We start from the raw sequence: 21,639 nt of genomic DNA, 5'->3' as shown, positions 1-21,639 counted from the left end.
TGGGACACGCAAATAAGTTTTCCTCCAGGCATGACCTTAATCCATGAGGAGTGTTTGTCAATGCTAAAACAAAAACATACCCGATGCCCTTTGACATCGAGATTGTAATTTACTTGTGCTTGTGCAAGCCAGATTAGTATTAAGGAAACTTTCGTCCTTGCATGATTTTGGTAATTATTTCGTCAACGAAATTTATATAGAACAACCACTTTCTTATGATGAGCTCACTCACAAAAAAGTATATATGCCACAACAACTGTTTCATGCATCCAATAACTTGAATAATCAGTTGTTAATTTTCAGTCGTATAAACAAGAGTCAAGACACAAACATCACTTCATTAGAAATATAGCAAAGGAGATATAACTGTTACCCCGTCACGTGAAGTACTAAAACAACACTAGAACAGAATTTCACGTGTTCAATGAAAACTGTGTTTTCTTCTTGGATTTCTTTCTCCCAAATAGCCTTCTCCAAAAATTTCGACCACCGGATTTCTTGGCTGGTACAATGGCCATAGAATCAACACTGGCACTGTCATCCTGGCCTTTAAGTTCATTCAAAAGTAAAATCTTTTCCAGTGGCTGTTTGAAACCTGGAATGCTGGTGGGACTGGAGCCTCTTTCACTTGCTTTGCTAACCTTAGCTTTAGTATCATCATCAGCCAACATCTGATCAAATAGAGAAGATCGATTTTTCACTTTCATGTCTTTTAGGGGGACAGTATTTGTGTCTGTAACTGTATGACGTTGAGCAGCAATGGCATTGTCAAAAAGGGACGCATCCTTTGGTGCAGCTAATGCCTTCAACTGCTTCCCAAGGTTAAGGATGGTTTCTTGACACTCTGCCAACTTTTCTGATGCAGCAGTTATCTCCCAGTCCTGCAGCATTGGTAAACAACCTTCAAACCAAAACCAGAACACATTGCAACAGAGATGGATTTGCACACATAAGCAATCAAATCAAAATTTTAGTTACTGCAAAACAGTGATGTTAAACTTGTACTAAATGGCAGTCATTATTTATATACCAGGGTAGATGGCTCTTGCTTTTCTCAGTTATTGTCTAAGGTTCTGACTTCTGATCAATACTCTCCAAACATTAAACACATAATCAGGGCTTCATTTCATGGTATTTCTTAATTTAAGAGATTTGTATATTGGATGTAATTCTGGCATTCAATGCTTCAAAAGAATTTGAGCAATCTATGAACTGATGAAGTAACTTTCTCATCATGCTCCAGTCTGGGATCACCCAATTTAGTTTAAAAATCCAAGTTAAACTAATAGAATTATATACTATTCAGTTCCAAATCTATGTCTAGTTGATGAATAGTGCTTCAAATTGATTAAATCTTCCAGAATACTATATAAGAAGATAGTAATAGTAATCTGATCTGAGTTTGAGCCATTGAGTAAAGTCCAAAAGGGAATAAAATGAGATCGAGAAGAGCTTACAGTTTGCAGTGGCTCATCTTTCTGATAAGCATCATTGTCTGACCACTTCTTTGTCATGCTGTGAAGATAAATTTGATGATATGAGTGTGCCAATCTTGAAATAAGAAATTAAAAGCTAAATGTTTGAAAATCATATCATAAAGTAACAAATATTGAAAGATTAGATTACAGATACCTTTCAAGCTGGAGCTGAAGTTCAATGCATCTGGTCTCTAATTCTTCACAATATTGATTTTTGTTCTCCACTTCCACTTCTAATGCCAAAACCTTGTGATTAGCTTCTTTTAATTCAGTTTCTGTTAGCTGAGTGTCAAGATCTGCATTTATGAATGCATGATTTTGTACTTGCTCCTCAAGCATTCGATTCAATTCTTTCAAGGTTTGCAATTCCAATCTCAAGCTGCCAATAGTTTTCTCTGATTCCTGAAGTTGATTTATAGCTGATTGGAGCCTCCCTTCTTTCTCAGATTCAGAACTGATTACTTCATCTTCAATATTTTTAATTTCTTCCTTATCAACATATTGCATATCTTTAGTTGGAACATCATGACAATCTGAATTAGTTAGCACAGGCAAACATGATAACTGTTCTATGGGAAGATGCAACTTATCTGCGTCTGCAAACATCCCTGTTTCAGCTTCATTTTCACTTAGTGTCTCATCCAAATCAAATTGTTTTTTAATGGCATCCCTCATACTAGAAACATCCTGAAGTGAAAAGCAGTGATTCATAATCCAATTCAAAGATGTCGTTAGTTCTGTGGCAAATTTTTCATGATCAGCCTTGTCATTGAGTAAATCATAACACACATGGAGAAATTGCTGCAAGACATTACTGAGTTCAGACGTTTTCCACTGGAAAACACGGACCATGTAGTCTGTAGGAATTCCTTGATTCTTATGTGCATGGATATTTCCATCTCTTTTGTACAAGGAATCTGAATTATCATAATCCTCAGCAGGCATGCTAATCCCTTCAATAAGCTCAATTATCTTACCAATTGACTGGCTCAGATCTCTTTGAGATTTCTGTTTAGTTCCCTTTATTGATAAAATCTCAGCATCATTTACTTCACCACATGGATCTACCACAGAATTATTCAAAGGTTTCCATGAAGTGAGCTGACTAAAATGGAGAGGCTTAGATCCATCAAATGGATGACCTTTGCTTGAATCAAACCGGCATTGATCTGCATTATTTAGATAGCTCAAAGCCAATCTAATATCCTCACATATGTCATCAAAGTTCTTATGAGTGACACAGTTTTGTTCCAATATCGCTTTTACTACATCCAAAAGCCAACCAGGAATATCACCATTTAATATGTCAATGGAACATGATTCCTGATTTGATGTAGAGAACTCTGACAAATGATCAGAGACAGGAATGATCTCCTTACTTATCACTTCAGAGCTAATCCCATTCGGTCTAGCCTCTGGCAGGCCATCTATTTCATTATTTTCTTCTAAAGAAGCACAAGAAATTTTGGGGGCTTTTTCAACAGAGACCACTGCTAATTTTTCCATTTCAAGGAAGTCATCCATTAGGCTTATATCTGAAGGTCCAACACTTTTGCATGACATTGATTCCTTCTGTTTTACACTTCTAAAGTGCTCCAATTCTGAAATCAATGCAGAAGCCCAGGAGTCGGCACAGCTAACCTTGTCATCACTGCCAATGTCAGACATTGATGACAAAGATATATCTTGCAATGCAGGATTACTTTTAGGCAGCTCCATGTTCACATGACCTCTAGATTCAATCTCCGACTCAAGTCGCATCAGTTTAGAAGCTGTGCGAGCAAGCATTACTCTTGAGAATTGGACTTCATTTGTTTTCCTATTTAGCGATTCTTTCAAAGTCTTGTTTTCTTCTTCCACAGTACATAGTTGATCAGTCAAAGCAGTGATTCTTCTAATGGTAGTCTCAGGAGAACTGTCTAGTGAAGATTCAACCACTACACTGGTTGAGTTCAAGTTTTTCCTTCTCATTTCAAGTGAATCATGTTCCAACATTTCAACTTCATTTTTCATTTTTGCCAGGGAAGCTTGACTTGGTAACCGTTTTCGAACCAGAATACGCAGTCTTTGACATTCTGATTCTAAGTTGGCAATTTTTTTTACACTCTGTAAGTGCTGCTTATGAGAAGCATCAGCTGCTCGACGATTAAATTCTCTTTCCTCATTTCTAATTGCAAGTTCCTTTTCAAGCACTTGAGCTTCATACTTCAAGGATGCATTATCTTTCTCAATGGACTCTAATCTAATCATCAATGCATTATGATCAGCCTCTGCATGAGCCAATTGTCTTTTCAGATCTTCAATCAAATTTTCTTTAGCAATAATAGATTTATTAAGACGAGAACTTTCAACCCCAGATTTAGCAAGCCCTTTACTGGTCTCTGATAGCTGCTCCTCCAAAACTATGCGTGCTTCTTCAAATTCTTTAGAAGCCTTCATGACAGCATCATGAATCCTTTGCTCTTGTTCTTCTCTTACAAAACGTAACTGTTGCATACATTCTTTGAGAGCACCATCCAATTGGGCCACTCTTTCTTTATAAACTAACTGCTGTTGTATTGATTCATCAATATGTTGCTTCATAGACAATATTTCAGCTTCTGCTTTCTCCCATCCTTCAAAGGAATCTTTAGTGAGAAACTGGTAAAATTACTCTTAAGAATAATAAATGATTGATGATTATTATAGTCCAAATTCACGAACTGAAGGGAAATGAGAAACAAACACACACAGCAATGCATGAATAATTGAATATTACCTGCCACTGCTTCTTGTACAATTTTCGTTTGTTTCTTGATCTGCTCATCTTTAGAATTACATTCAGAAAGTGTAAAAGCAAGCTTATCATTTAATCTTTTTAAGTCTTTCTCCAATTTTTCTTTATCAGTTAGAGGAGCCTGTACCTAAAAAAAAGAAGACAAAATACTAGTTATTTTTATCAAGTAATAAAAAAAAGCATTATATTCCACAAAGTTCTGTGGAAGAATTCCAGGTTTCTATCAAATAGGTACATACAGAATTAATATGTCCATTTTGTAATTATAAAATATTTCAAGATAAAGGGCCCAGGAAAAAAGCCCTTCTGGATTAACACTTTTACTAATTAGTACTCTTAAAGATGTGAGACGTTAAAGAGGAAGGGAGACTATAATAGTAATCTTAATCAATATATGAACCTAAAAGTTCCATGGCATTTATGAGAAGAGCAAAATATATATGAGAACAGAAAAAGTTGATGTGAGATATAATCACATTACCTCTCCATTTTCTTTTGAAGTGAGATTTGTTTTGTCAGTGACTAAATTTGTCTTCAGTGTGGCTTTTTTCCCCCAAAGCCAAGACTTGTGATCCATAATGATAAGAATGCTTCAAATGTGAGAAGCCTGCATGGAGATTTTGGTTAGGGAAGTATGTTACTGCAGTCTAATTGGAATGATGAACTAACTGAAACAAAATAACATAATAACTTATTATTGTGCAAATCATTGCTGCTATGCAAATAATCTTAAGTGCTGTACACTTTTAACTACTTTATAAATAATACCACAAGTTCATTGAGCTAAGCCAACCTAAGCCTAGACAAATGCACCAACAATTAACTGAGCTTTATAGCTCAATCAATTGGGTTCAAATTTGTACACAATAAAAACAATTTTTTACATAAAAATGAATGTAGTGAATGCTTGGAATGGCATCCAAGACACACATAAATCAGCAAAGTAAAATCCAAATGAGCAAATGACATAGAAGCAACACGGGGCTACTTCAATTGATGCACGTTAATTGTTGAGGGACATCAAACATCCCATTATTGAGAACAAAAATAAAATCGGAAGCGAATATATATCAAATCAAAACATTGTTATTATCATTATTCTTATAAGGTACTATATTAGTATATATGGAATTAGCCCATGGACGAATAATGAGTCAATCGTAAAAGCTTAATCTCGGTTGGTTTCACAAATGAATGAAAATTCTCAGCTAATTGAACTGTTAATAAATTGAGTCACGAACTGGTTGATGGGCTGTTCAGCTCATTTCTATTACCTAACTAAGCATAATATATCCCTCAAATAAATAAACAACAGATTTTAACCTTGTGAGTTGTGAGTGTATTTGACCAGAAACTTACCATCATACAAAAGAGGTACATTAGATCGCTAATAAATAAACATTTACAGAAATCCATATTTGTAAAAAAATTATAAAAAAAAAACTATAAACTTCTTTCTATGCAGAAAGGCTGAAAGCTGAAAATTTATTCCATGCAACATTGCAGTTAAAGGAAAATTCTTTCTTGATAGAAATGACGGTACAAGATAAGAAGATCATGAGAATGAAGTGTGTGGTTTGGTTTCTGACCTCTTAAGAATGAAGAGTGAGGTTTTGCAAGTACATGGATCATCCAAGACAAATAAAAAAATAAAAAAAATCTGAGAGCCAATGGCGAAGAGATTCAACTCTGCAATGAACACAGTTCACGAGACAGAAAAATAGTTAGAAGTTCGGAGTTGCAAATGTTAAAGGGACAGACACAAATGAATAATGAGTAATGTTTGATCTCTTACCGACGAGGCAGAGAGTGCAATAGTACTGGGCACCACAGCTCCTCTAGCTATCAGCAAATTCAGCTTTCTCTTTAAAGAGGAAAAAAGAGGGGTGTTGTGTTGTGTTGGTTGCCAAGCCAAGGAAAGGGAAATGAAGTAAAAAGGCAGGAAAGTGTACCCTGCTGGACTAAAAGGACACAGCCATAATAAAGAGATTTCATTGCTAAAATTATTGAAAACATTAGTTTTTAAGACTCACTAGATTCAGAGATGAATGAGTTTCTAAACATACCGTGAATCATAAATTATAATAATTATTTTGAAAGTTAATAAATTTATTATAATAAATTATGATTGAATGTATAATTTTTTTTATATTAGTGTATAATTTTTTTTCTCTTTACAAAATATTTTCTTATTACCCATTAATGTGATCAATTTTATAATTTTGCTTGAGTAATACAGTTTTTTCCATTTTATTTAAGAAAAAATAGAATATCTACTTTATAAACACATTTTTTATTAACTTAAATTTATTAAAAATTATAAAATTACAAAATTACGTAGAATCTTGCTATAAACTTTATTCATGATTTGGTAGAACTTAATATATTTTAACTAATAATTTTAAAATGTTTAAAAAGTAAGTTAGATAATATATATATACATATATATATATATATAGCCCTCGTTTTGCTTATAAAGATAGTAATATTAAGGTTTAATTATATTTTTATTCTCATTAAATCACCAAAATTCATTTTTGATCTATCTTTTTTATTTTGCATGAATTTCATTCCTACCATATTAATTATGTAATTTTAATTTATCTAATAACTTATTGTTTAATATTTAGTAAAAATATCGACATCAAAAGTATTATATCAACATAGATTTGCAAACGTGACAATGTAAAATAATAGTATGTTTGGTTGGGTGTTACGTTTGTGAAAATCACATTCAATTCTCACTTTGTATTGGTATAAATTTCACATTTGGATCTACGTTTTTGGGGTTTAGACAAAGATCCAAACACCCACTAAGTATTTTCATTAAATATTGGAGGTTAATTTATTTGAAGAATGAACTAAGATTGGCAGATTGCATAACTGAAACAATCAGGAGATCAAATTCAGGGAAGTATGACTAAAATCTAATATTGATAATAAAAAAAATAAAATAACAGTACAATTAAATCTAATATTTAATATAATCTGGTGAAAATTTTCCCTGAGAGGGAAAAGGAAAAAGTAAGAGAGGGTGTCGGGGCTTGGTACGTCAAAGGGATGAGTTATTTGAACGAGTCATCGGCCACATGTACTCTTTTATTCATCACGCGCTAAACAATCCTTACAAGTTTCAATTTCGTGCTATTATTGTTCATATTTGATGATTCCTCTAAACTTACTTTCATCAATCCTAGGCTACCTGTTCAGTTTTTGTTAGTTAATTTGAGTGTGCTATATTCGAGCTAGCTCCTGATTCATTTCCTATTACTATTATGAAGTAGCCATCTGGATTTAATTTCTCATTCAATAAGGGAAAAGCTAACTTGCTCGTTGTTGTTTTAAATGTTAACAAATAAAGGAACATGGGTTTTGGGATTTTTTATATTTTATTTTGTTTTTTAGGTTACGGGATGAAGAAAGTTGATAGATATGTCCTCTTCCAATTCGAAGGGAATGTGTGCATGGTAGATTAGTAGTTTCCTTATGTGATAAAATGAGTTCCCCGCAAATGACAACCAAAACCATATACTGATAATAGCTAATGCACGCAACAATAAATCCTTATATATAACTTATTTCTTATAATAACCTACTCAAATAGACAAAATTACAACACCTTTCCTTCTCCTAAGACGAAGCTTATCTGTTTTCTTCTTATTTCACAAGGAAAATACTCTCAAAAAAGTCTATCCTAGCTTGATGCTGATCAAATCTCACATCAAGGAAAGGAAATTACTCAAGATCAGTTACTTGTAAAAATCCATCTGTACTTAAATAAGGCTGTAGTATATGGCCGTTAGTGCTTGCCTGATTGGTGTGTTTTCTCTGTTCTATTCAGTTTTCTTTCAGGCTAAGAAAAGGCTTTTTTCTATTTTCTCAACATACAGCTTGCTTCCTTTATCCCTAAAATTATTGTAAGGAAATTAAATAAAATATAAAAAAACTTCTTATAAATTTTCTAAATCTTTCATAATTAACTCATCGCCAGTGACTCATTTGTATTTGAATTTGTTTGAAATACTGATTATCATGGAAGTTCTTTAAATGTAAATCTTTGAGGCTAACTTTCATTTTTTTTTTTTACTTTGTTTAGTTTTATTTAATATTTTGTATATATTTTTATATGGTTTTATTTAATATATTTTTATATTTAACATTTTATATATATATATATATATATATATATATATATATATATATATATATATTACTAATATTAAGGATTTTGATTTGTTTTATAAATGAAAAAAATAATACAAAATACTTAAATTTTAAAAGACTAAAGAGAAACATAAAAAAATAACATAATGCATTAATATAAGTTTGCATAAAATTTAAATAAAAATATTAAAATGTTTTGTTACTAATATTAACTTATAATTTATTAAATAATATTAATTTGATTCTATAAATGAATTTAATATTAACAATAGATAATAATTTAATAATAAAATTTATTATTGAAATAAAAATAACATAATACATTAAAAATAAAATGAATAATATAAATTAAAGAAAAATATAAAAGGTAGAAATAATATTAGTAATTTCTAAATTAATGTATTATATTTTTCTTTAATTTGTATTTTTCATTTTATATTAATGTATTATGCTATTTTTCATTATTTGATTTAAGTATTTTGTATTGTTTTTTCATTTGCAAAACAAATAAAATTTCTTAAAATTAGTACAAAAATATTAAATATAAACATTGTATTAAATAAAATAATATTTAAAAATATATAAAATATTAAATAAAACCATATAAAAATACATACAAAATATTAAAAAAAATTAAATAATTGAATAAAAAAATATTTATAATTTTTTTAAAAAATTAACTTAAAAAAATATTTACAATTATTTTATAAAAATTAACATAAAAATATTTACGACTTCAATAAAAAAAATTCTAACTTTAAAGTCGTAAATTAAAAATAAATAAAAAATTAAAGTTGTAAAAAAGTTATACCAGTTTAGTTAAAACAATAAAAAAAAGTCATGTTACGACTTATAGCACAAAAATGGTAATATCTATTAAGACTCATCTAAAATAGGTAATAATTCAAAAACAACCCTTAATTAATAAATTTGAAAAAAAAAATTACACCCAAATGATATTAAAGCCACAGGGAGATGCGTTGTTTCATACTACTACTAGAGATAATACTCCTGGTATCCTTCTTTCTAAAACTTTCCAAGACTGAACTTCATCAATAATGACTATTTTAATGATCAATGATTATTAAAGTTTACTTGTTTTTGTGGTCCCTAATTCGCCCCTATCTTCCGTTAGTTAGAACCCAACTACAACTGGGCCCAAAAAGAAAACAAAAGAATGTAGCAGCGCTGTTTGCACTCTAATTAGCTTATTTTACAATCTTTTCTTCCTTGCAGGGACATATCTTGTTGAGCAAAAAATCAGAATATTGAAACTTAGAACGAGTTATGATTTTTGTTGTATTTGAATTGGTATAATGAAAAAAATACGAGTTGTATAGTAAAAACTAGACGTAGTACTAGATGTTGAAAACTTATCAAAATAAATATCTGGCTTGTTTTTATGTTTCTTATCTTATTTCTCATTTCTACTTCTTTTTTTTACTGCATTACTCACTTCTAATTAAGTAAACCAATTCATGTTTAAGAGCATCATTTGAAACATCGTAAGACTCTTTCCAAACTTTAGATAATTATCCAGTGTTTGTTTCATTGTCTCATATAAATATTAAAAAAAAACGTTTTGTTTTACCAAAAAAATATTTTGAAACATAATTTAATTAATCTCTCATGTGTCTCCCTGTGCTCTTTTCAAAGATCACAACGTATTCCATATTCGTTGTTTGTGTTGACTTAGCAGTGATTACTGTGTGATTTCATCGGGTTAATTATAACTATATGATCAAATAAAACGAATATTGTAGGTCTTTTTTTTGGATTCAAGACATGTCAAAAATTCATTTTAAGTTTTATTTAATTCAAATCAACTCATGAATTTACATTTAGAGTATGTTTGGATAAAGAATTTTAACTGAGGAAAATAATTAATTTATCAGAGAATTTAAATTTCTGGAATCTAAGATTCATTGTTTGGATGTTTTTTTGTAAAGAATTTAAAATTTTGGAATTTTAAAAGAAAATTTTAAACAACTAAAAATTTACAATTTCAACTTCCTTTTAAAAGGTGATAAATTGAAATTATCTTCTTATCGTCTTTTTCAAGAAATACCGTCTCAGATCGTAGAACATTATTCGGGCATGAGAACGTAGAGAAATACGTATAACTAGCACACCAATTATATCTTTTTTTTCATTCATTTTTTTTTTCACCCTCATAATTTTAATTTTTTTTATCTAAACACAAAATTTTGAAAATAAAAGAATTTCAATTGAAGTATTTAAAATTTTTAGAATTTAAAATTTCTCATAATTTTAAATTTTTCCATCCAAACACACTCTTAAGGAATTAAAATATCTCAGATTGATTTATCCAGTAACTTGTAAGTCACAGTTTTTGAATTTTCTTACCGAACTTTTTCTTCTTAATTCACTATTCAATTAACGGAATTTTTTACTTTCATAATTTTTAAAATTATTGTACAGGTTTTGCGGATCAATGTTATTTACAAATCATCAATCAAATAATATTCTATTATTAAATTAATTTATAAAAATTTAAAGTTTTAAACTCTTCCTTTTTTTTTTTGCATTTTGAAGTCGCTAATTCTTTCACACTTCACGGTTTACAAGAATTAAAAACAAAAAGAAATGATGCGATTTTATTTTATTTTTATGGTTACGTTGGTGGTTGGATACCATACAATATTTCAACTCTACTTTAATTTAGGGTCCATTAATACTTGAATGGCGTTGTTGGGCCATTAATTAATGTAGTTAAGTTGTTGTGCGTCCTCTTCTGTTGCTCTATTCACTATAAGTGTCAGAAAATTACTTTTGGTCAATAAAGCTTTGCTAGACCTTTTCAATAAATCCTAACCCCACAGTTCCTTGTTTTTTTTTTCCTGTCTCATTATTGTTACTCGTTGACGGATTCATTATTTTTTACTTGGATATATAGCATCTGAATACCTCCTTCAAAAAAAAAAAATTAAGCATCTGAATACGCTAGGCGCTAACAATACATTCTTTAATATTTTTTTTTTATAAAATGCAGTCAGAAAATATTTCTTTTAATATTTTTTTATTAGTTAAAATTTATTATAAATTATAAATTACAAGAAAAATTCATTAAATATAACAAAAATATATACAATTTTGTGATTTTTAATAAATTTTAACAAAAGAAGAAATGCATTTGTAAGCAATTCCTAACATTTATAGTAGCGTTGTGATCCTCCTGGAAGTCGTGCTCTTCAAATACTGTATTTAAAAATTGCTAAATGCAGTGAGAATGGGAAGTTGAAGAACTATAAGCGTGTGGCCTTGTGGGTTGAGATTAATGCAAGTTAATCCAAACATCACTCAAACAAAACAAAAGAGAGTCAATTTGGGCGACCAATAGTGTTTGAAAATTAATTTTCTTTTAACAGATAAAGATAAATACTGATATTGTTAAAAAAAATTGTTTAATTGTACTTTTGTTCCTTAAGTGTATTATAGTTGTGCATTTTTGGTTTTCTGGGTTTCAATTTCCATGAAATGGATCTTACAAATATCATAATTGTGTAATTTTCACCATTTCATTAATTTTTCCATTAAGTATTTAATATATTTTATTGACGTGATATTAGATTATAATATATTTTTTTATAAGGAGATGATGACACATTAATAATATGATTGTTGATATATATGTTAGATAACACGTTAATTATTGATACTAAATTGACATGGTTTAATTATACTTGTAGTCTTTAAAGTATCAATAATATGTTAACATATATGTTAGATAACACGTTAATTATTGTTTCTTTATTTTTGTTACATTAACAAAATTTTTATATATAAAAAAAAGTCTAGCAAATAATTTATGGAGGGACTAAAATTGTAAATTACATTACTTGGAATAACCAATTTAGACAATCTGAACTTAAAAAAACTAAAATTGTATAATTACAATATCTTAAGGATTAAAAGTTTAATTAAAATTATTTATTTCAAGAAATTGTTCTACGAAACATATTATCTGGATAGCATGACCACTGCACTGGTGACCCAAGTGAATTTGATTTCCTTTGGGTCTAAACACAACATGTGTTTGTAAAGAGAGAGAGAGCACTGAATGGGCCTAGGAAGCTGATGGAAAACCCAAGTTTTGACTTCACGGGCGGTTTGGGCCTAGGCTGACTTCAGGGCCTGATTCTCTTCGTTGCTAATTTTGGCAGTCGACCTATTCAGCATCTGAGGCTATACCTATAACTGCAAACGCGTTCCTCAAACTTGCAGCAATTAGGTATAAAATCAGTTGAACCTATGCTCACTCCAATTTCTATCTTCCATGGAAGCATGCATAGTCCTAACTAAAGGCATAGAAAATAAAATTGAGTTGTTCAACCTTACACTCATTACGCTTAGCTTAGCAAAAAGAATATGGTCGTGACAACCGACACCGCATTTCACAAATTGGTAAAATAAGTTTGCGTTTGGAAACCAAACTTGTTCCCATAAAAGAAAAACAGTGCACCCCCAAAGTCCATCACACTCAACATCGAACCCCAAATTGAGAATAAACCTCGTGATACATTATTCACCATACAAAAATCTTGCCACTTTTGGAAAAAGTAGGTTCCCATCTCCCTCTGCTTTTTATTTTGCCACTCACCAAGATAAGTGCATGACAAGATACCAACCTCTTTCTTTTGGCGCTAACAATCGGTAAGAAAACTGAGCAGAAGTCTTCTCATTCCCATAATAGAAACTCGTAAGCATCTCCGATTAGCATATGCACAAATGGAAATATATACATAACATGTTTGCTCTTGAAATTTGTTTGACATTGAGTCCACAGCAGTGTCTTTGATTCATTAAATCAAAAATTAATCTTGTCCACCACTTCATCCAAAAGAATTTTACATATATTGAGAATCATATACAATTCTTTTATTAAACAATAAAACCTTACACCTTTAAGTCAATTCTTTGTTTTGCCCTTGAAATTAAGCAACTGCAAATAGTGTTGTTCTTGTTTCACGGTCTCTTTCCTCACTAGCTGGATTCCTAGCTTCACAAGTGTCAAACATCAATGATTGATTTCGAACCTCCGTTCAAATTAGGAGATTTCTTTTTTTCCTCTTCGTGTAGGCACTGATTTTTCTTATTGCCATTATTGGAGAAAGCATTTGCGTAATCACCGAGCTCAAATGGAATGCGATGAGAAATCTTAATCATATAGACATATAGTAACGTAGTCATGTGGCCAATTAAACCTTAACGATTGTAAAAGGAAAAACAAAAGTGATTGAACGGACTGAATTGACTATGGATGTTAGTTAGCAAAAAATATGATTGTGATTCGCGTTTCATGATAAGCCTTACTTGTTAATTGATTCCAAATATTGAATGAGTTACTCCTTACAAGAAAATTTCCTCTTCATAATGATAATATGTTAATCATCTAGTTTTCATGGTAGGCAAGGAAATTTACAATGTCGCCAAATGCAGCTAAAATTAATTCACCTCGATCTTCTACAATTATATATAATACCTTAATTTACGTCAGAGATGCGATGCCTTGTAATGATATAAAACCTATATATGCCTACTTAAAATAACCCAAAGTTTCATTCCATGTTTCCCACGTTCATACCACCTAGATGGAAAGGACAATAATCTTTAGATGGTTGCATTGCCCACGACACAAACTTCTCACACTGTTGTCTAGGTGACATGATCGATCAATTCACGAGTGCCATGCATAGAAATTTTATAAATATTGAAAAAATTACAAGTACAACAATATAATCTTTAATTTTTGTGCACATAAATAATTTTCATAGAATGTTAATCAACTTCGAAGACTTTAATAAATAAAAAATATCGAAAGTTTTGTTTAAAACATGTTATGTTGCATAATATCAATACAGTTAGGAGTTATAAGGTTGTATTATTATGTGATAAATATTGAAAAATAATAGAAGTACAACAATATTAAAATGAGAAGGTAGGGAGAAACTAACAAAAAATTAATAATTAATATTTAGTGGTAAAAAATATCAATACACTTTTGTAGTAATTTTGTTGAGCGTGGAAATTGGTTTTGATCCTTAATTGTCAAATTCTATTATATTTGGTCAAATAGAATTTTTTTACAGTGATCCTAACAACAAATATAATTTTACGTGTGAGGCACTTATAATCAATTATTAATTTTGGATATATAATTACATTAAATACTATACGCTATGCATAAAATATTATAATATACGTTAATCACTTGATTGAGATGTATATTTTTATAAGAAGACAAAAGTTATCATAAGATATTTCAAAATATGAAGTTTTTTTTAATTCAATTTAATGATCATGCTTCATATAAGTTTGATAATTACACGTAAGATTATAAATGAAGTAATAATACCAATAATTTGTTGAGTGAACTTCCATATTTTAAGCAAAACCTTAAATTTGAGTCTATTTTTTATATGAATGAAAAAAAATAAGATAATAAATCTCACTAAAGATAATAAGTGAGATTTTTTGATTTTTTTTTAAAATTTAGTGACAAGTGAATCGACTCACCAAAATCAATAAAAGTTAAAAAATGAAAAAGGAAATAGAGAAAAATAAAAAATATTGACGGAGTATATAATATAAAAAAAAATATCCCCATATCATCGCTTAACTAAAAAACCAACGAGTCAAATATTTTCATGAAGTTAACAAATAAAATTTGATTAAATATAAAGTTAATATCAACCAAGACAACGTCTAATGATAAATTGATTATAAATGATTTTTTTCTAGTGTATGTATTTAGATAATGTGATATGAGCTAAGAAGTGATGGAGATTGGAGTGCATGGGACAAATGCCAGTCTGTGAGAAAAGAGACTGCCCAAGTTGCACATGGGTACAGGATCTAGAACTCAGAAATTAAGATACAAATTCGCGCTAAAGGGTTGATAGAAAATTGCAAAAAGATGCAGGCGAATACAATATCAAACGCCAAAACATACCAGAAAAGGAAAGTGTATATAATCAACGTTATAGATACAAGGCAGAGGCAAACATAAAGGGTAGCACAGTGCAGTAGGTGTAATTAAAATGAGGCTTAGATTAGGAGAGAGAGAATAGTGGCAAGGGCGTCCCAGATAGGGAAACCAAAAGAGTAGTTTGTCTGAGTGAATGATGATAGCGATCTTACAATTTGAGGGCACAATGTATTGTGCATGATAGGGCCATTGCCTCCTCACCCAAGTCCCAGTCCCAGTCACCATCACCCTTCCGTATATAACTATATTTGCATAGATTTATTATCATATCAATTGTATTGTAGCATCAAACACAAACTCAAACGCATACCCCACTCGTCACTTATTGTATACAAATTTAATAAACGACAGAGAAAGATTTCTTGTTTTTATTAAATACAAATTAAACTAGTCCCGATATTTTTCCAACCCTTCAAGAAATCCAACATATGGAAAACACTCATCCAATCATCTTGATAACAAAAATTGGTCTAAAAGACTAAAACCAATCCATTTGCTAAATTGTATACTTTTACTCATGTTGATCCTCATTCTTTTATACCATCTCAACAGAGGTTGTCAACTTGTCATGCACCCTAGGGTAAAATACCAATAAGAAAAATCAGACGACGGGAGAGAAATGAATCTGTGCGGATATATGTTGCTATCTCGTCCCGTAGATCCAACGCAAAGTAAAAGGATAGAGAGAGAGCTTTTACCTACTGAGCACTAGCAGTGAATATCATAGTCTCACTTTGTACTCCATTCTGCAATTTACTACCTTTTTTTTCTTCCTTCATTTAGAATCAAGGCCTGTTGCATCAATTTCTTGGACCACTGAACGTGTTGTCGTTAACCTACCCTGCCTCTCATGGCTTTGATCAAATATTACCATTTCATACGCTTACTTAATGTCATGTACTGGCTTCTTTTGGTAGGTGTGAGCTACAAAAAAAATATATCATTGAACTAAGGGCACCTCTTTACACCTGCATTGCTCATCCTCGTTTTACGTTCTTTCTTTTTTTCCCAATATTCTGGTAGTAACTAGTGAAAGTGGAAAAAAAAAAAAAAAACCAGCATATAAAACTTCAACATGTTCTACCCCCCAAAAAAACTTCAACTTGTAAATTTCAATTCTACGTATGGCATGAATTTGGGCCAACTTTTCCTAAAATATCTACGATGACGCTCGTGATGACGGAATCGCGCATGTTTTCATTTTTATTAAGTCATTTACCCGACCAACACAACATCCTAAAAACAAATGGGTTGGACGGATGATTATTCTCACATTATTCTAGTATTATTCCAACCAACGAGATAACAAAGTTTTGGATCTGGTTTGTCAAATGAAAGGTGTAATGTAATGCTGCGTATTTTAAATTGCAAGTAGAGATTATATATTTTTAAAGTAAACTCCATCCACTTTGAAAGAAAAACATTTTTTTTAAGTAGCACTCATGTAAGATCCAAACGACAAAAGCTTAGCGCATCAAGTTAATATCGAGTCGCAGGTTGCATTAACCATTCAGATGCTGTTTCTGTTCCCTCTCATACTCACAAGTCTAGAACCATTGAACCCAACTACTACACAAACCAAATTACTCCTCTGCTCTGTTCCTATAAAGTTACATCCAATAAATAAATGGCCCAACTCCTGTTTCCCCCCGTTAATTAACCTTTGTTATTATTAGTACGTGGTACACTCAAATTTTCTTTCTCGTAAAAGTTAAAAACTGACAAAGGCATTGAACCCCCAAGCAAGTTAGTCCCTTCACCATTTATACCCTTTTGGTCGCTTCCTTCTCTCTCAACTCTCAAGTCTCAATGCATCAGTGTCCTTTTGAAGCTTTAGACGAACAATGATAGGTCCTTCTCGTCATAATAGCCTTTGTCTGACTGCTTTTGGCCAAGAGAACTGATTCGAAGGACACCATTGATGGAGACTATTCATCACCATCCGGTGATATTTCCGAGACACAAAATTTAACCCACTTTGCATAAAATGTCTCTATCTTATCCCAAGAGTAAATATATTGTTTTCTTTTTATTATTATTTTTCCCTTCACTCAAGCTAGTAAGTGTAAGACATTAATATTTTGCCTCGAAGTTTTATGTCAAAGCTAAACAAAACCTGCACTACCCCTAGTAAGGAAGGAACCAAAGCTAGCATCTTTCCTTTACAAAGTTACTATCAAGGCCAATCCCGATCCGAGTAGAAATAAGGAACAAATTGACAACCATGTGCATGTGATGGCAATACATCCCAAATTAAGAAAACGTATATGTGCTGTGCTGTCTAAATACCATAGCGCAGAAATGCAGTAGTAAATCACAGTTATATAAAGATCAGATCAGAAACTTTAGTCAGCGCCCAGAATATCTTAGTATCTAGTTAAAGATTTTGTCCGTTGGTTAGTTTGACTGGCCTATAACAAATCCAGAGCGAGTTCCCAAATTGGCTTTCCCTATTTTTTTTTCATCCCTTCTTGTCTTTCACCCCAATAGTAAAGTTACAGTTATGTATGGGCTTCCTAAAGAAGGGGGAGGTTGGACATTACATAATAATAATCTAAACTGCATTCACTTTCACTTGTACATGTTCACAAAACAAATAGTAGGGGGAGATTATTTTTCAAAATGCAAAATGGCATGGTAGAAAAAATCTTGAGGATGGTCATGAGGGTCTCATGAGAGAGTGGAACCCATTTTTCTGCAGCCAACCTTGGGAGGGTCTAATTTGCTGTGGGAATCCTGATGATGCTGCAGCAGTTGCTAACAAATGTGGAGGCCCGGCTTGCCATTGTTGTTGATCGGACATTGATAACGAAAGATCGCTTCCAATACGGCCTCCATTGCTGCTGCTGCTAGGAACCTGCATGATCAGAATTAAACTCAACTAATAAATGGGCGCTTCCTGAATCATCTTTTGTCCATTTAAGTCTAATGCATGAGCCAAAACAGAAATTAATTGAAGAGGTACCCACATGAAAACTTGGTTGGTGAAGATGATGTGCAAAATTGTGAGGCTTTTGTGGCTCTGCTGGCGACCTATACGGACCATATCTGTGCATTTCTTTATTGGTAGGGGATTGAAGGTGAGTTTGGCTTAGCAACCTCAAGGTTTCACTCTCACCGTGCCCATAGGCTTCTATGTTGCTTCTACCACATGGTTTTGGAAGTATATTTACCAGCTGAATGAAATATGATGAGTACTCAAATTAGTTGAAGGAAAAAAAAAATGTGTTTTTGATCTTTATACTATCTATCAAATGTGAACAACAACTGTACTCTTAAATCAATAAATTTAGTACTCAAATTTCGAAAGACATGGATACTGTCCCTATTAAATATTTATGAAAATAAAAACTAAATCCAATATAATTTTAAAAGTTTAAGGATTGAATTCATAATATAGAAAAAGTATAGAGACCTTCGTTATGACTGTAGGTATAGAAATTAAAAAAACATTTATCCATTAATCAAACAAAAGAGTGAACTAGCCAGTAAAAATAACGAATTTTATAAAATATTACATGAACCTTAGGCTTGCTTCCCCCATTCCGCCAATTAGATTCAGGTGGCATATGCTGATCGGTTGCAGAATTTGCGAAGTGATTCCCCGATGTTTGACTATTGTTATGTTTAGAGCTGGAATTGCCCAAACTCAAATCCAAATTGTGATCTGCAGCTACACCTCCTGAGGATTCTGCCATCCAATAATTCATTTAAGAAATTATGTCTGGTGAATGAAATAATAAAATGCAAACTTTGATTAGAACATTAGTGAATACGAAAAACTCAATTCATTCCGTAATTACCAGAATTAAGCTCACTATCATAGATGCTAGGATCAAAATTGGTGACAGCCTCCTTGCCATTACATTTTATTGCTGCTTTATCATATGCCCTATATACAAAATGTGCCAAAAAGATTTAAAAATCCTAGCATACATCAATATTGTTGACTATTTTCTACCAAATCAAATTGACAAGGAAAACTAAGTAAGATAAATAAATACCTTGCAGCTTCAATTTCGGTGTCAAACAGACCCAGATAAACATACCTAGTGAATCAAATCAAATCAAAATATTAGTTTAATTTTGTCACGACATGAACAAACACACATAAATGACATGATGCAGAAAATAGATAAATAATAGAAGATAGATGAGGTCCTACTTTTTGCCCAAAAATTGGCCCATTCGAGCCTCCCATCTTCCACACTTGTGCAAAGTTACACCTCTATATTTGGAGCTTCCTCTGGGAAATCCAGTGCTTTGTCGGCGAAGTACGTGGACAAACTCTTCCTTGGTTAAATTGGTCATCTATATTAACATAAACATTAATTAGCTAAATTATACCAGTTCAAGATTGATAAAATACTCACTAATTAAGAACTGTAGAAGATAAGGTATCACGCGACTGTTCGAGATAAGATAATGCCTTTCCACAGATTCTCTCCCTCTCTTTGATGACTCACCTGCTTCAAGTCTTCCTCATAGTCTTCGATGTTGAAGTTGATGTCTGCCTCCACTCCCCGGAATTTAATAGCTGCTCTATCATACGCACTGAGCAGAAGACAGATAAAATAAATACTTTTATAAATTCGAAGTTTCGAACCACCTTAAATCTCTATGCAAAAAAACGAAATTTTATGGGGATTGGTTTCAAGAAGTAGAAAACTTATATTACAAGCTGAACAATAGGTAGAGAGGGAGCAAGTGCTCACCGAGCAGCTGCATGTGCTGTGTCAAATCCACCTACACAAATTTACCCAGACAAAACCATCTCGTCAGTCATCACTAAAAAATTTCGCACAATACTCTCTTGTCTGCCTCCCAATTAGTATCCACAACAAAACATTATTAAAAAAAAAAAAAAAACACAGCACAAGTATTCAACAAGAACTACCACATATGCAATCATCCTCGTCGTAATACTTACCCAAATACACTTGCTTTCCACAATCCCTGCAGCACCAAGGACAACCACATCCAAGAGAATCAAAATCTAACCGCTGAGAAATTCAATAAAATAAAACTAAGTGTATGTTTTTGTAGTTGAAATTTACACAGTACTAACCATATATGAGATTCCCATCTACCAGTTCTTCTGTAGAAAGTAACTCCTCGATACTGTGAGCTACGCGAGCGTGGTCCTCGGCGACTTTTCTTCATCGGCTCCGACACTTTCACTGCTTTTCCGGCGCCGGGTGTTTCCGATTGACAAAATTTGACACCTACCCAGTGAGCACGTGGGAAGGAGCTTCCGCCGCCACCGCCTCCACTGCCTGCGGCGGCGGCGGAGACAGGCAGTTCGGAGTCCTCAACAGGAAAAAACTGATGGGTCACGGGTGGGTGGTCACTGTCATCATGGGCTACCGCAAAGCCGAATATTTTGTTGGTTTTCTTGTCCAATGTTCTGCTTCCACCTCTTTCACTGTCTTCTTCTTCCGATCCATCTTCAACTACCACCGCAGAGGAGCTTGAATTGGAAGCAGATCCCACTCTCTTGCCTTTATCATCATTCAGAGAAGAAGAACAGCCTTCAGATTCATAGTCCTTTCTCTGATCGGGAGAGTCATTCAGATTCCACATTCTTCAGCTCCCTTTAGAATGGCTTAGTAGTTCCCCTTCTTACACAAGCATATAGCTGGGCAGAGAAAAAGGAAAAAGAAAAAGGCAAGTAGTAATGAAGCTGGAGTGTGCGTTGAGACTTTGAGAATAAAATAATGGAGGAGTATTGGGAGAAGGAAGGAAGGGAAAATCAAACCTAGGACGAGTGAGAGAGAGAGAGAAGAGGTAGTAGGTGTTGGAAAAAGGTAATAAAGAAGGAGGTGTTCAAAGATCTTTGTATTCCCCTAACTGCCCAATACAGCATAGACGAGGCCAGTTTTAGCAAGCTTAGCCGAAAGCATCCCACCTTCAACTTCAACAATCTCTTCTCTCTTTCTTTTTATATTACTCAAATAAATACAATCTATTTTTGTTTTGCTTCTCCAGGAGGAAACTCCTTATATATATATTGTTTAAAATAATCACCGTACTGTTATTTATTGTTTCCGTTTTTATGTGATTAATTAATAAATAAAAATGCAAGGGGGTAAAAATGGGGGGAAAAGGAAAGGAAAGACCAAAACCAATAAGCATCAAGCATCTCTTTCTTAAAAAACTTTCTCACGTTAACGAAATCGAAAAAGCATCTCCTGTCTATCTGTCTCTCTCTG

At 32.2% G+C, this 21,639-nt stretch overlaps 2 protein-coding genes across 5 annotated transcripts; both read right to left on the bottom strand.

The window, feature by feature from the left end:
* Nucleotides 1-243: 243 nt before the first annotated feature.
* On the bottom strand, nt 244-6,221 carry LOC114377116 (filament-like plant protein 7). 2 transcript variants are annotated; one of them, XM_028335514.1, is made up of 7 exons: nt 6,050-6,221; nt 5,844-5,943; nt 4,736-4,861; nt 4,237-4,381; nt 1,633-4,093; nt 1,458-1,515; nt 244-881 (listed from the first exon to the last, which is right to left on the bottom strand). In XM_028335514.1, exons 3-7 carry the CDS (start codon nt 4,829-4,831, stop codon nt 414-416), a joined length of 3,228 nt encoding a protein of 1,075 aa, XP_028191315.1. In that variant the 5' UTR covers nt 4,832-4,861; nt 5,844-5,943; nt 6,050-6,221; the 3' UTR covers nt 244-413. The 2 variants fall into 2 exon arrangements, with proteins under 2 accessions (XP_028191315.1, XP_028191316.1); XM_028335515.1 differs by having other exon boundaries at nt 4,237-4,375.
* An 11,549-nt stretch (nt 6,222-17,770) lies between these two features.
* Nucleotides 17,771-21,404, bottom strand: LOC114376397 (floral homeotic protein APETALA 2-like). 3 transcript variants are annotated; one of them, XM_028334490.1, is made up of 11 exons: nt 21,186-21,404; nt 20,496-21,065; nt 20,358-20,383; nt 20,143-20,173; nt 19,894-19,981; nt 19,593-19,738; nt 19,432-19,476; nt 19,231-19,319; nt 18,946-19,118; nt 18,397-18,603; nt 17,771-18,284 (listed from the first exon to the last, which is right to left on the bottom strand). In XM_028334490.1, exons 2-11 carry the CDS (start codon nt 21,008-21,010, stop codon nt 18,087-18,089), a joined length of 1,518 nt encoding a protein of 505 aa, XP_028190291.1. In that variant the 5' UTR covers nt 21,011-21,065; nt 21,186-21,404; the 3' UTR covers nt 17,771-18,086. The 3 variants fall into 3 exon arrangements, with proteins under 3 accessions (XP_028190291.1, XP_028190290.1, XP_028190292.1); XM_028334489.1 differs by having other exon boundaries at nt 20,496-21,404; XM_028334491.1 differs by having other exon boundaries at nt 18,952-19,118; nt 20,496-21,404.
* Nucleotides 21,405-21,639: the final 235 nt, after the last annotated feature.

This window comes from Glycine soja, chromosome 11 (assembly GCF_004193775.1).
Source record: "Glycine soja cultivar W05 chromosome 11, ASM419377v2, whole genome shotgun sequence".
In the NCBI taxonomy this organism is placed as follows: Eukaryota; Viridiplantae; Streptophyta; class Magnoliopsida; order Fabales; family Fabaceae; genus Glycine; species Glycine soja.
The sequence above is the reverse complement of the archived record's forward strand: the minus strand, read 5'-3'. Positions and strand labels throughout refer to the sequence as shown.

Coding starts and splice junctions, on each gene's coding strand:
- LOC114377116 (XM_028335514.1), bottom strand. CDS start 4,831: ATGGATCACAAGTCTTGGCTTTGGGGGAAAAAAGCCACACTGAAGACA. Junction 4,382..4,735: donor CTTCAAAAGAAAATGGAGAG/GTAATGTGATTA, acceptor TCTTTTTTTTAG/GTACAGGCTCCTCTAACTGA. Junction 4,094..4,236: donor TGTACAAGAAGCAGTGGCAG/GTAATATTCAAT, acceptor ATTCCTTTGAAG/GATGGGAGAAAGCAGAAGCT.
- LOC114376397 (XM_028334489.1), bottom strand. CDS start 21,010: ATGTGGAATCTGAATGACTCTCCCGATCAGAGAAAGGACTATGAATCT. Junction 19,739..19,893: donor ATGAGGAAGACTTGAAGCAG/GTGAGTCATCAA, acceptor ATGTTAATATAG/ATGACCAATTTAACCAAGGA. Junction 19,477..19,592: donor GGCCAATTTTTGGGCAAAAA/GTAGGACCTCAT, acceptor TTGATTCACTAG/GTATGTTTATCTGGGTCTGT.